The sequence below is a fragment of the Mizuhopecten yessoensis genome, unplaced genomic scaffold, assembly GCF_002113885.1.
Source record: "Mizuhopecten yessoensis strain PY_sf001 unplaced genomic scaffold, ASM211388v2 scaffold8833, whole genome shotgun sequence".
In the NCBI taxonomy this organism is placed as follows: Eukaryota; Metazoa; Mollusca; class Bivalvia; order Pectinida; family Pectinidae; genus Mizuhopecten; species Mizuhopecten yessoensis.
In genome coordinates, this window is record NW_018407744.1 from 230,508 (window position 1) to 246,761 (window position 16,254).

General features: G+C 34.0%; 1 protein-coding gene across 1 annotated transcript in view; it reads right to left on the bottom strand.

Annotated features, from left to right (window-relative positions):
- Positions 1 to 3,135: 3,135 nt before the first annotated feature.
- The window catches only part of LOC110456694 (tubulin-folding cofactor B-like), a 16,742-nt gene continuing 3,623 nt past the window's right edge, over positions 3,136 to 16,254 (bottom strand). The window contains exons 2-7 of the mRNA XM_021507579.1: positions 14,230 to 14,373; positions 12,946 to 13,039; positions 11,890 to 12,034; positions 5,478 to 5,533; positions 4,270 to 4,342; positions 3,136 to 3,544 (exon numbers count right to left, since the gene is read on the bottom strand). Coding sequence (XP_021363254.1) covers positions 3,424 to 3,544; positions 4,270 to 4,342; positions 5,478 to 5,533; positions 11,890 to 12,034; positions 12,946 to 13,039; positions 14,230 to 14,373 — 633 coding nt within the window. The 3' untranslated portion in view covers positions 3,136 to 3,423. The remainder of the gene's footprint in view (positions 3,545 to 4,269; positions 4,343 to 5,477; positions 5,534 to 11,889; positions 12,035 to 12,945; positions 13,040 to 14,229; positions 14,374 to 16,254) is intronic.

Consider the following 16,254-nt stretch of genomic DNA (forward strand, 5'->3'; position numbering starts at 1 on the left):
ACGATGGTGGCTAAATTATCTACTGAGAACGATGGCGACTGGATTATCTACTGAGAACGATGCTGGCTAGATTATCTATTTGGAACAGTGGTGGCTAGATTATTTACTGAGAACAATGGTGGCTAGATTATATGCGGGGAACGATGGGGGCTAGATTATCCTCTTGGAACAGTGGTGGCTAAATTATCTATTGGGAACGGTGGTGGCTAGATTATTTACTGAGAACGATGGTGGCCAGATTATCTACTGAGAACGTTGGTGGCTAGATTATCTACTGGGAACAGTGGTGGCTAGATTATCTATTGGGAACAGTGGTGGCTAGATTATCTTCTGAGAACGATGGTGGCGAGATTATCTACTGAGAACGATGGTGGCGAGATTATCTACTGAGAACGATTGTGGCTAGATTATCCTCTGGGAACAATGGTGGCTAGATTATCTAACGGGAACGCCAGATGAAGTGCAGATACATAAAAAGATACTTATAGTGTTTGGTCTCATTTTTGTCAAATGTGCGTCAGTGTAATATGTTCCTAATGATGAATGCACTAAAAAATGAATAAATAAAGCAATACCAAGTCATATTTTAAAACGTGCTATTGGTGAACCTATTGTCTCCTCTATCCGGAGAAATTTTGAATTACAATCCAAAAATAAATGCCAACGTCCAAAACAGATAAAAAAAATCAATTTTTAGACACTAGTACTCTCTTTCNTCAATGGTTGATTCTGAAACCTCCGTTAGAATTTGGTTTGTTTGTGTTTTACGTCCTATTAACAGCTATGGTCATTTAAGGACGTGCCAGGTTTTGATGGTGGAGGAAAGCCCGAGTTCACGGAGAAAATCCACCGACCTACGGTCAGAACCTGGCAACTGCCCCACGTAGTAGTGGAAGGCTAGTGAATTTCATTATTGAAGCAATAACTTTAATCTGAAGAATGTGACGAAATCAGTTAAATCCAAAACAGGTTTAGAATGTATTTCGACTCTAACGCGTCAAAGTTAGACCCTTAAAGGATATTCAAATACTAGCATATAAGAACAAATACTGAGGGCTATGTTAAGTCAATGTCAACACTCGTACCAAGTATATAACCGATCGCGACTTTAACGCCGATGCCAGGCGGACCACATAAGCCCCCTCCCCTCCATTATTGTTCCCATAGGTTAAAGTTCAAAGTATTTTATTTTCGTGTCAAACAACTAATATTCATAAAATCGCACTACATATCAACATTTAAGCATAAAATCTGTCCAGCCAAAATGACATATTAGATACTGTTTATGAAATATTTAAAAACAATCCCAATTCAATTTACTCAGTTCCGCCATTTTATGTAATTAATCAGTATTTATAAAAGACTGAAAACTATTATGCTCTTGATAAAAGTGCATGTCACTTGCTAGTAGCTGGACTATATGTATATATGTTATCACCCTATACACCCTACAGGGTGAGAGATATACAAGAGTGGTTGGGTCAGCTAAAAGAGTATACTTACTTATCTTTAAATACCATGTTCTCATATGTCTCGAAAAGTTGTTCCCAGATAATTGAACGGTAACGTAGGAAACAACATATTTCATGATATTGGAGAAACACCAAAATATTAACAGGGTATTGTTGTTTTTTGACATTTCATTTTTTTTTTATTGATTTTCATGTGAACAATTACATTACATTACATAACATTTCATTACATTACAATACCCATAGGATTATATACATGTTTCAATTCAACATGAACACTGCTAAACTTGGGAACATCAGAAAATACACTCTGCACCGATAAACATTTTTTTAAAGATATATATTTATTAACATACCCTCACATACCTCGACCTTCATCGGTGGTTTAATTGGATCTAAACACAATAGTTTCAGGATAAAATATGCAAGTTCACTTTGAAGCTAATTGTTCACCTAGTTTTAACAGGGTATTATTGACAACGATCCAATTCCATGGAATAACAAACTTTTGTTCATAATGGCTTCAGTTGTTTAGTGTAGCATACGACTCTTTACCGTCATATCGTATATCATCATGGTTTAGGCGTCGACATTTTCTACAAATAACACTAAAATGCAATGTGATTCTGAAGTTACCTAAAGTGGAACCTGACCTTACCAAACTCTTGGTTCTTGGAATCAACAGTTATGTCTGGCTCACATTGTGGTAAACCGGTTTCATGATCGGCGTTTTCGAAAAAAAGCACTCAACGTCTAAATGCTCTTCAGACGGATACTGCCTCATTCGATAACGATCCCCTAGCACCAGAAGCATATTCAAGGCAGCTTCTCTTTCTCTCCAAAATACGGTCAGAAACAAAAGAATCAATCAACTACTGTTTTTATTTCCTAATTTTATTAGCTTCGTTATCCTCTACATTACAAAGGAACCTTTCTGTCGTAGATAGCACGGAGCAACTTGACCGGGCTTTTCAAAATCTTTTTTAAATTTTGAAGTCAGGTTATTTTTTTCATTTCTTATTTTTTGGGTCAGAGAATGGTACAATAGCTCTTTCGTTTTCTAGTTTTAGCTTTCTAAGATTGCGTATTTTTTAGGTGTTTCCATCTCTTTCACATCCTGCCTTTCTTTCCACTGCACGTTATTTTTAAACAGGGGGGTGTTTGAGTTGTTAATAATTTATATCTTCTTTCTTATTTTTACTTTAAAAACTTCTTATCAAGAGTTACATTCGGATATGATGATTGTGTGGGAAGAAATGACCACTTTGTTTTTCTACAGTAGTGCTTAACTTTTATCTTGTTCCATTTTAAATCATGTTCGGTTGTTTTGATGAAGATCTCATTGGAAATTTCCACCAGTTCAAGTTTTTGGCCAATCAAATATGATACATATTTGGTTCTTTTCATGTAGTTTTATTTAATGATTCTAGTTATTTTCGCAATCAAATTCTAATACAGATTTGTTGCAACCCTGCACATGATGAAATGTAAAAGCGAGATTAAACTGCTAAGCCAAACATAAAAAAGCACACGAAAAAGAAACACATAAAATTTCGCTTTATTTTTCATATGAAGCACATAAATGTGATGAAATATTGCAGTACCTTGTATAAGGGACAAATTAACTGTAATATTTCAGATTAAACATAACATAATATGCATATTCCAAAACAATTTTATGTATAAAATAAAAAGAATTAGTATCAAAATAAAATTAAGCTCTGTTGCAATCATAGCGTTATTTTCCTTGACAAGAATTAACACCAATCAACCAGAACTTAAACATCATCTCCTCGATATCTTCATGCTAATTGAGCCCTTCCATACAGAGCTACTTTTTCATCATTTTTTCTAATTTTATCCAGGTCGATTATCTCGTGTTTCTTTGGTGTCATGAACACAAAAATCTCAACCATCAAATGAATATGGATGAGGTGGTATGATTATGATATCAAATTTCGTCGTCACTAAAATCAAGGTCTTCTTCTGGAAAGTCTCCAACTTCTAAATGGTTTACACGAGCAAATCCACCATACTTAGCAGGACAATCAAAGTACCGCTTTCCCTTCACACTGTCAAACAAATAAAGCATTTAATATACCAAGTTCTAACAGACCTGGTCAGTTTTTAAAGTACCAAATACTAATAACCCTAACATAGAGAAACAGATTTAAGTATTGGAATTTTACATGTACATATGCAATAATTTTAAGTATTTGGTTGATAAGTAACTGTAATAAATAATATATGATAAAAATGAAAATAATATCGACTGGCTACATACTAACAAATCCTAACCTTAACCAAATCCTAACCTTAACCAAATCCTAACCTTAACCTTAACTAAATCCTAACCTTAACCAAATCCTAACCTTAACTAAATCCTAACCTTAACTAAATCCTAACCTTAACTAAATCCTAACCTTAACCAAATCCTAACATTAACTAAAACTAAATCCTAACCTTAACTAAATCCTAACCTTAACCTTAACTAAATCCTAACCTTAACCAAATCCTAACCTTAACCAAATCCTAACCTTAACTAAATCCTAACCTTAACTAAATCCTAACCTTAACCAAATCCTAACCTTAACGAGCACTTCATGCATACTTGGAATAACATTGAAGGCCACTTCCTTGTAAAAATGTCACAAGGATATCCATTTTTTAATCATTGTTTTTCTGCCAAATTTATTACCTAACAGCTAAACTTATGTTGATGGGATTTGAACATTTGCATGTTATCAGTTTATCCAGAAAAATTGTGAGCATTTTATTTTTGTATAAATACACTTACCTGCCATCGTTCTTCCCCACAGGTTCATCATATTGCACACCCGCCCAAAGTCCTTCCTTGAAATCTGTTAAACCTACAATGAAAAAACATCTAGATTATTTATTGAAACACATCAAATGTTTCAAAGAAGAAGGAATAATATTCCTAAAATTTAGCAACAGATGCTTGAGAACGAACTTGAAACTGTTTTTTGAAGATGACACAAGGCATTTTTAATTAGAAACTATACTTATATGTAAAATGCATTTGATTATAACCGAAAATATCTGGTGTAGAATATTTAATTTAGGATTGTTATTCGTTATTCCTTCCAAACACCTCATTATTTTCTGATCTTGATAGTCTACAATACAGGTTTTTACCAGTGAAAACCAATTACCGTAAAGCATCAAATTTCCTACTATACCTGTACATTTATGTATATAGATTTTTCAATTACTGGTAGCTTACAAGAAGAGTTGAAGCAAATTTAATACTTTCCTGATTATTATTCAGGCATCTTTCAACAACATGATTTTTTAAAACTTATTTTGTATACCTAACAAGGAAGCTCGTGAAATGACAATTGCAGACATAGGTAATATTTTAATTATTCACAGTAACAAGTTCATGGAAGTTTCACTCTAGATTAAAGAGAAATATGTACTATAAAGCCAGGAGACATGGCCTGTCTTTTCTTTTTTCAGAGCCTGGCCAAGGACAATGGGAGGAAACTCTTACATGTTGTGCCTAATATAATGTTTCACAGAAAAACTGCAATGAGGCTAAAAAAATATATATGTTTTAGGTAACATGCCTGAAAAAAATAGGGTAGGCCGGTAGGCAAATAATTTCTTTTTAATGTGATTTTTTTCATTTTCGTGAATAAATATTATGCTTTATTTTAAATTTAACAGTGCATTTTCACACAGAACAATGACTTTTGATTTGTCAAGAATAATAAGGTCAGACTCCCAGAATAGGAAGAAAATACATCTTAAGGAGTGGCTGTGAACTTTGCCTGACTAATTAATTAATCTTAGATACTTAAGTATGTGATCAAATTTCTAGGGTCGGTAGGAAAATCTAGGGTACGTTAAAATAACTGAAACACACATTTTTAGGGAGCCTGAGGAATTGTGAATACAACAGAGGAAATGAAGAGATACTTGTAAAGTGTAAAGTATACTGGAATAAAATGTATACCAGAAGAATGAAGGTTTTCTTACCAACATATTTGATTTGTCCTCTCTTTACAGGTTGGGCTGGGATCCTAACTTCACACCTGTGGAGGAAAACATAGATTTTTGTAAGTTACCATGGAACATATGTCACAAACATTCTGAGTAGTGATACTGATGTGATCACTATTTGAGTACTTTAAAATTACAATGGTCAATATCCAATGTCCTCAACTAGAATATATTGCATGTATACAGTCTGTTATATAAGCTGAATAGCTGCACAAATTGCTTAATCCATCAGCAATTTGATATAAAGAGAAGAACTTTTCTAGCTTGGTGTTAATCAATTACTGTACTGGTTTTCCCAACAAAATTTTGCCCAATTAAATGTTCACCCTTCACCTGTAGGTTACCGTTTTGTTCCTTGTTCATTTTGCAATTAACCTGGCTCTCACCTTGTGTATCACTATCAACAATTGGACACTGTATAAGTTTAAACAGTAAACACTTCTGTGAACCATATACATGTGTGGTATATTGGGTATATTATTGACCCATGCAACAGTAGTGACTAGATGTGTCAATGTACAGACATGACAGACAGACTTTTTTTCTGATCAAACATTTTATGAATACAACATGGCTTTTTGAGCATGATCTGGGGACAAATATTGGCAAAATTTACGATGGCAAAACCTTTATTTTTTCCCAATCTAAAATCGATAATTCTTTGAACAATGCTGGTTGAAAAATTAATTTGCATAAAAATATTGATGGTGCCATCTCATCTATGTTTTGTTGGCTACTCTCTTGTAAAATTTCTTATCATTGGAGAAGTTATTTTTTGATAGTTTTCGTAAATATGAGCCATCCTTGTTATTACCGGTATCCCTTTTACCTTGTTGCCACCCATCCTGGCCCAATGCCAAACAACAGGCCCTATTCCCACAGCAGTGGGAAAGAAACCATGTAAAGCTAATTTTCAACTGCTGGTGATTGACTTCAAAGACACATGTACACAACTGTATACCAACTGTGACATAAGTGTTAAATCAAGAAACAGCATAATAACATGTAGGTGTTTGATATCTTTTCATGTGAAAAACTTCGGCCATTGTGAAAAATTTGCCCTCAGATTGGAAGGAGAAAAGGGTGAAAGTTGAACTGCAGCTACAATTCCTGGTATGCATTCATCAGTGCAACATAACAAGCGATATAACCTGAATATTGTTACTATAAGATGTGTCTAGCTTTAAATGTGCACAGTTTAAAATGTCCTCAGTAGAGCCATTCATAACAGTATACAGAGTAAGGCATTAATAGATATAATTTCCAGCGTGTTGTTTTCTCTCCTCTCTGAAGTACCCTTAAGAGGTGTTATGTTATGGTTATGGATTTATATTAGCCAAGTGACATATTCAACCAGATCATTATTTCATAAAACAATTTATCATTTGCGACATCCTTACACAGGGGAGAGAAAAGATACATTTTCATATGGACTCTTTTAAATTTACAGTTAGTCTATACTACCTCTCAAGCAGACATTAGTCTACAAGATCCCTCAGGCAGACTATTTTCTGTAGACAAGCTTCTATTTCATTCCAATAGTATGGCCGAAATTCTGAACAGATTGGTACCAAGGGATAGATATAACTACCCACACTGTAGTGGCATGTACCATTAGTAAAGTGAAAGTTGCATCAATATTTGTATTGGCTCAAAATAATGTTTTCCATGTAGAACCATTAATATGTTTGCCTAGATGATTTTTTTGTACATTTTAGAACCAAGCTTAATATTTCAGCCTCTGAATAATGTGGCGAGGCCATTAAATAAATCTAATAATATGGCTGATGTTACCAATTTTTCTCATTCTAAATACAATCCTATATTTTTATCACCTCCCTATATCCTAGTGTCCACACCACACAGACATAAATCAATTTACAAAATGAAAGAACAAAACATTTTTTAAACACTATGGGAGCTTCTTTCTCTCAAAGCATTTCTCACATTGTCATCATGTTTACAGGCTTTGATCATGATGGATACTAACTTCACATTGTCATCATGTTAACAGGCTTTGATCATGATGGATACTAACTTCACATTGTCATCATGTTTACAGGCTTTGATTATGATGGATACTATAACTTCACATTGTCATCATGTTTACAGGCTTTGATATTGATAGATACTAACTTCACATTGTCATCATGTTTACAGGCTTTGATCTTGATAGATACTAACTTCACATTGTCATCATGTTTACAGGCTTTGATCATGATGGACACTATAACTTCACATTGTCATCATGTTTACAGGCTTTGATCATGATGGATACTATAACTTCACATTGTCATCATGTTTACAGGCTTTGATCTTGATAGATACTAACTTCACATTGTCATCATGTTTACAGGCTTTGATCATGATGGATACTAACTTCACATTGTTGTGAGTATATTTTTCGGATGGAGTAGGGAGGAGGGGGACTAACAACATATAAAAAACACTCCCACTAAATAAACTCCTATGATTGCAATGCATTTTCCGGAATATAGTTATACTTACTAGTTAGTGCTGGTAAACAGTTGCTGAACGATGTGTTGTACTTAACTAACGATGTTCAGTATTTATTGTTAAATATTGCCACTGAATCACACATGTAATTAAACACTATGTTAATGGTCTACAATTAGGGCTTATAAGGCTGCCACAGTTCCACTTGAAATTATGTATTCCCACTTTATGTCACTAGCCAGAAACAAATGTGATCTCAAATGAAACATGACATGAAATTATCACGAATTTTCTGACATTTTCAGCTGTCAGAACACAGAAGAGCCTCTTAATTAAATCAAAGTGATGAGTTTTTTTATAGTAATAATAAAACTCAGTTGTTCATTCATTCATAAGTATTATCTAAATTGAACAAATGTAATATTTTCCATGATTTTAATTCAATACAAGAGGCCCAATGGGCCTGCATCGCTCACCTGGTATTAATCTCACACTTGTAATCTTAAAAAGTGGACTAAAATACATCTACAGGCAGAATATCAGTGTTTGATTCCTAAGAACCTATTTAAAGATTTAAACATAATTTTTTATGACGCCTGTGACGTTGAATGTCGAACATGGACATTAGGTTGAACAGAGTTTATAGTCTTCCAACACAGCATGCATCTGGCAAAATATCATTACACTGGACCTTTTGGTTATATAGAACAAATCATTTAAAGATTTAAACATATATTGACCACTGTGACCTTGAATATGGGTGAAGGTCATTCACTTGGTAGTCCTTCATCCCAGCATGTTAATGGCCAAATATCATCACTCTTGGCCTTTTGCTTGTTAAGAAGAAGTCATTCAATGGTTTTAAACATATTTGACCCCTGTGACCTTGAATATATATGTCAAGGTCATTCATTTGAACAAACTTGGTAGTCCTTCATTCCAGCATGTTACTAGCATTATACTAGGCCTCTTGGTTATTCAGAAGAAGTTGTTTAAAGGTTAAAAACATATTTGACCCCTGTGACCTTGAAAAAAGATGAAGGTCATTCATTTGAACAAACTTTTGTAGCTCTTCATCCCAGCATGCTACTAGCCAAATATCATCACCCTAGGCCTATTGGTTATTCAGAAGAAGTTGTTTAAATGTTTTAAACATATTTGCCCTCTGTGACCTTGAATATAAGTCAAGGTCATTTATTTGAACAAACTTGGTAGCCCTTCATCCCAGCATGTTACTGGCCAAATATCATCATCCTATGCCTCTTGGTTATTCAGAAGAAGTTGTATAAAGATTTTAACATATTTGACCCATGTGACCTTGAAAATGGATGAAGGTCATTTATTTGAACAAACTTGGTAGCCCTTCATCCAAGCATGTTACTAGCCAAATATCATCACCCTAGGCCTATTGGTTATTCAGAAGAAGTTGTTTAAATGTTTTAAACATATTTGCCCTCTGTGACCTTGAATATAAGTCAAGGTCATTTATTTGAACAAACTTGGTAGCCCTTCATCCCAGCATGTTACTGGCCAAATATCATCATCCTATGCCTCTTGGTTATTCAGAAGAAGTTGTATAAAGATTTTAACATATTTGACCCATGTGACCTTGAAAATGGATGAAGGTCATTTATTTGAACAAACTTGGTAGCCCTTCATCCAAGCATGTTACTGGCCAAATATCATCACCCTAGGCCTATTGGTTATTCAGAAGAAGTTGTTTAAATGTTTTAAACATATTTGCCCTCTGTGACCTTGAATATAAGTCAAGGTCATTTATTTGAACAAACTTGGTAGCCCTTCATCCCAGCATGTTACTGGCCAAATATCATCATCCTATGCCTCTTGGTTATTCAGAAGAAGTTGTATAAAGATTTTAACATATTTGACCCATGTGACCTTGAAAATGGATGAAGGTCATTTATTTGAACAAACTTGGTAGCCCTTCATCCAAGCATGTTACTGGCCAAATATCATCACCCTAGGCCTATTGGTTATTCAGAAGAAGTTGTTTAAATGTTTTAAACATATTTGCCCTCTGTGACCTTGAATATAAGTCAAGGTCATTTATTTGAACAAACTTGGTAGCCCTTCATCCCAGCATGATACTGGCCAAATATCATCATCCTATGCCTCTTGGTTATTCAGAAGAAGTTGTATAAAGATTTTAACATATTTGACCCATGTGACCTTGAAAATGGATGAAGGTCATTCATTTGAACAAACTTGGTAGCCCTTCATCCAAGCATGTTACTGGCCAAATATCATCACCCTAGGCCTCTTGGTTATTCAGAAGAAGTTGTTTAAAGGTTTTAAACATATTTGACCCCTGTGACCTTGAATATAAACCAAGGTCATTTATTTGAACAAACTTGGTAGCCCTTCATCACAGCATGTTACTGGCCAAATGACATCACCCTAGGCCTCTCAGTTATTCAGAAGAAGTTGTTGAAAGGTTTTTAACATATTTGACCCCTGTGACCTTGAATATAAGTCAAGGTCATTTATTTGAACAAACTTGGTAGCCCTTCATCCCAGCATGTTACTGGCCAAATATCATCATCCTAGGCCTCTTGGTTATTCAGAAGAAGTTGATTAAAGATTTTTACATATTTGACCCCTGTGACCTTGAAAATTGATGAAGGTCATTTATTTGAACAAACTTGGTAGCCCTTCATCAAAGCATGCTTCTGGCCAAATATCATCACCCTAGGCCTTTTGGTTACTGAGAAGAAGTTGTTTAAAGTAAAAAGTTGACGCCGGACGGACGCCGGACGCCGCACCATGCCATAAGCTCACTTGGCCCTTCGGGCCAGGTGAGCTAACAATACTGCATACCAGGATATTTTTGACACAGTTTAACTTTAATCATTTTTTCCCTTCTTCTGTTATGAGGGTGACTTTATCATTACACTGAGTATAAGTAAACATATGATAATACATGTATACGTAATATTTAAAAGTGAAAACGAAATATCATTAAAACAGCAAAGGGCAATAGTTCAACTGGACGAAAGTTTCCTTGGATACAGTTTTGCCTAAAAATGTAATTACATATTTCAACATATAATCTTTTTGGTCACTGTTTGCCGTTATGTTCTTATTGCCTGTGAGTTCTTATGGATCATATGTCATTAAAAAGTTAAATTATTAACCGCAAGTTTGGTGTAATTTTCTCTGATCACATAAACATTAGTGTATGCTTCATAAGTAATGTTACTGTGTGATGTAAGAACTCTATTTGATAAGTTTTAGAGCTATAAAAGTTTTTGGAAAAGGATGTAAAGCAGTCTCTTGTTGAGGCCACATTTTGATCATGATAATTTTGAATAATCTCGGACTCTAATAAGGGGGATGGGCTTATTACAGGACAATAACCAACATTTTGTCTTTTGCACTTTTTTACCAGACAATACCTTATTGTTAGTAAAATTTGAATGGTACATAGCTTTTACAGCATAGGTGTCAACCTCTGAAACCTCCAATGAGGGAGATTCCACATTTCCACTGAGGGAAAAAGTGCGTGAAACGTGACTGAAACTAACTGGCTCAATATTTTTTTTCCATTTTTAAGTATCAACATCACTCCAAAAATTACACACACTCTGCAGTAACATGGAGGTCATTTGACCACGGGATGTAGATCTTGGGTTTGTGTGAGTTTGGACTTGATTGAGGGAGTTTGGAGGGATATTGGCAAATTTTAGTCAACATGATGGAGGGTTGGCAGCTATCATACAGTTGAGGAAGTGTTGTTACGAGAAAAAATGATTTCAGGAGAAGCAAACCATAATCTCTTTGGCTATGAAAGGATGAGATGATAAGTGAAATTTATTGTACATGCTCCTTTTCAACGATATGGCAATACATAATGGAAATTAATGAAAGAAATCTGATTGACCTGTAATAGAAAGTGCATTTAGCTGCTTACCTATCCCCGACATGAAGAGATTCAGCCTTTTGTTTTTCAGCTTCAGCCTTTTTTGCTTTTTCTTCGTCAAGCTTCTTTTGTTCCTCTGGAGAAATTTCCTGGAATCTTCCCATTTTATTTCTCTCTTTAAATGCTCTCACAGAATCTAAAACAGTCAATTTGAACATACCAATAATTTCTTTCGTGAAGGTCTAAATGATGCTATTATAAAGTCATAATTGGTCATGAAGGTAAATTATGCAGGAAAATATCTACAATATCTACAACAATATTGCTTGGCATTTATTTCTTTATGATATTGCCTGCTTGTTATTCTAAGATCCAAATATTTATAATCTTAGCAAATATGCTTCTAGATGACATGTGCAAGATGTTTCATTTTCAAATACCATTCAGTAAACAATGTCAGCAAAGAACAATAGTAAATCTTGTCAATCACCTTTCTATATGTGATTGCTATCAAAAGATACATTTTGTAGCACATCAGTCATAATACTAAATCTCCCCCTTTATGTCGATAAAGAGGACCTACTCTGGACATGTGTGATAAGTTTATGTTGTAGCATATATACCACTACTAAATTACTAGGTAATCAATACATTGAAATTTTAAATTCCATTGAGGGTTTTGAAAGTTTTTTTGGGAATGGTACTCTGCATTTAATTTGGGATTTTTTTCTGCTTTACACTACAATTTAGGAAAAAATTGTGGTCTTGTGAATTGGGAATACATCAATGCAATGCATCCTCTCATTTTAAAGTGTTTATATTTTTTTCTTATTAATGATGTGATCAAGGATATGCTGCCAAGAACAACTTTATTTCTGAACATGAAAAAGTATATTTTTAAAATATTCATGAAAAAAGATCAACAGATTGAAAAAAAAAATCAGCTGATATGGGGCAGAAAAAGAACATTTTAAAATCAGAATGGGTAGGTCTGGGGCCCTATAAACACCTGACAAAATCTAATTCTTCTTTAAAAGCAAACTTATTTTGAGGAAGAAAGTCTCTAAATAGTAAGGCATATTTCCAGGGATTTTAGTAATTAATTACCTGTTCGTTTAGCGTAAGAATCTTCTGATATTTCAAATTTTTCTACTTTTGATGTATCTTCAAATTCTCCTAACTTAATAGTTGCATCTACTACCTGAAAAGATATGAAACATAACCATGACTGCAAGTTGAGGATTCATGTACCACTGCAAAAAAATTGTAGCTACGCATTGGAAACTGATTTTTCCCAGCTTGACTATAGCTTGACTACCGTAATCATTTCTGAAAAGAAACCATACGTTGTGGGACTATTATGCAAAAATGATAAAGATAAAATTCACAAAATATAATCAACAACAGTGTTCTGAGCTAGAGCAGGATGTGAACCCTAGACTTCAAATTGTTATACTACCTCTCTAACCAACTAACTACCTGGTCAATGGAAGTATCCAGGCCCGGCTGTGCTGCAGTTATATCCAAAATGAAGTTAAGGGGAGGTAAGTACAGTGGGACAGGGATCCTTAATCCCTTTCATTTTCACAAACAGTCAAGTCTCATTAGTCCTGTCTCTTCCAGTCTTGTTATCCATATACTTAATTACAATTTCTGGGGACATATGACCATTTTGTTACAGAAAACGTGCCATTTACCCATCAGCTTCATTACCCAGGCACTTTCAACCAGAAACAACAGAACATTAAGCTTTCATTTTTTTATGATTACTTCACACAGATAACTTTTAAGGATTTGGACTCACAAAAGGAATAATAACAAATAAATGAATACCATACACCTTGTTAAAATGAGCCTAAATAAACAGAATACACTAATCAGGACGCATTGTTCGAAGCATTGACTGGTTATCTTTATCAGCTACTAACTACAATTTCCGGTTTTTAATATATTTGTAATTTTTTAAATTTCTGGTGAAAACTGAATGTGTCAGGATTATAAGTGTATGGAACAACTTGCACGATTTCAGATGGTTGAACAATAATTTTTAAAACTTTCAGTTTATGAACCCTATATAGCAGCACATTGAACAAATATTCCCAGATTTAATTGCTTCTCTTTTTGAGTTAACTGAATAACATTAAAATACATGCTTTGTGAAATAGTGATTGACAGTCAATTTTTTAACAAATGTCTTGATTATTAACAAATAAATGCAATTTCACATTAAAAAGAGATTGAATTTTACGGAAAAGTTCAAATAATGTATCCGTTAGATATGATTCTGTTACCTACAAACTGAATGTCAAATACATATAAAGAAGTAATGTCAAATACAATGCCAGGTGTATTCACACATGTGTTACACTTATGTTTTGGCAAGTGACTTACATGTAATCGCATACCATCATCCACAGGATAGGAGCCAAGCAATGCTTCATTATCGTCTAGTTTACATATTAGCTTGTCGTCTTTGTTGTAAGCCTCTAGTTTCATGTTCCCAGCTATCGAGCCAGTCACAAGCTCCAACTTCCCCTAAAACATACATAAACAGTATTTCTGTACAGGTTGAAATGTTTGGTTAGGTATAGGAAGAGTATTGTCATATAATGTGGCTAGAAATGGGAAAGACTGGGGGTGATATTGGGGAGGTTTTGGGTAACAGACCATGGGATGATATTGGACAGATGCAAATCTCTATTTTACGTCTCTAATTAATAGGGTGTTTTTTTCCGTTATTTACTTACAATTATAAACATATTGTTAATTTATCGAATTATGATAGCAAATATGTGTTACGCATAAAGATTCACATCGGTACAAAAAATCAATATCTAGCGACAGATTTGCAACAACTATGAAGATGTTGAGTGAAGTATTTCAGTTTTACAAAATATGTAGACAAAGGGAAGTAACTATTATAAGATCTTCATATTTTTGTTCACAGGAAGCCTTATATTTCTTTTAACTTGATCTCATCAAACGAAGTTAAAATTTGAGAGTTGATAAATTATCCTCTGCTTTAGATAATGTATGGATTTGGAGCCAATGGCATAAGTAGATTAACTGAGGGTTAAATATTTCTCTCTGCTTGGTTTGCTATGTACATAAACCTGCATATAAAAGCACCACAGACAAGACAGAAACCACTTAATGCAACCTGTAATTTTCCATTCGGTGCACCAGGGAAAAGTAATGAATGCAACATATAAGACTTTTTTTTCACTTCAACACTTTAAGAGCTTTCTCAAACAAGACATCAAAGCTCACATGTAAATAGATTACACTGCTTAAACAAAAGCATACAGGAAAATAGTACAATGTAATCATTTTTAAATAATATTGCCTCCATATATATATATAAATATATATATAGAAGCATAGGATTGATCAAAGAAGTTATTATAACATTTATAATTCAAATATCCTTAGACATCTGTGTTTTACATCAACATCTTTTTGTGCATTTTTTCATTAAACATAGGCCTACACATTTGATTATCTCTGTATTTGTTACTTACGCTTTTTGCAGTAGGTAAACTTTAACAACTAACGAAGGAAATATAAAAGTTTATGTTTTAATGGGTGCAAACAGGGTCATAGCTAGCCCTTACTGGGAGTGGATTCATGATCATCTAGGAGTGGACTCAGGGGAGGGCCAGGGCCGTAGATGTGTAGAGACAAACTTTCAGGCAAAGTAATTGCAAAATTGAAACATTCTACAAAAAAAATCATATTTTTAAATGTATTGAGTAAAGGCCAAGGTTATTTCTTTTGAAAGTTTTGTAGCACTCTTTACCAATAAGCTACATGCTAAATATCATATTAATGTCTTTGAATTTTTCAGAAGACATAATTTGATTTTTTTTTAATAATTTTTACCATTGTGACCTTAACTAGTATAGGTCAATGTAATTCATTAAGTTCATTAAACAAGAGGCCCAATGGGCCTGCATCGCTCACCTGGTATAAAACTCACACTTGTAACCTTAAAAGTAATCTAAAATAAAGCTACAGGCAAAATATCAGTATTTATGATTAGAATTCATTCAAAAGACCCTGTTATTCTTTTTTAAAACATTTCACCCCTGTGATTGAAAGTCAAACAAAGTCATTATGTTGAACACATTGTATAGCCTTTCATCTTAGGATGCAACTTGCAAAGTATAAACATCCTGGGACCCATGGTTATTCAGAAGAGGTTGTTTAAAGATTTTAAACAAATTTGACCCCTGTGACCTTGAATATAAGTCAAAGTCATTCACTTTAACAAACAAAGTAGTCCTTGATCCCAGCATATGCTACTGACTAAATATCAACATCCTGAGCCTTTTGGTTATTCAGAACAAGTTGTTGAAATATTTTGAACATATTTGCTCCTTGTGACCTTGAATATGATTCAAGGTCATACATTTA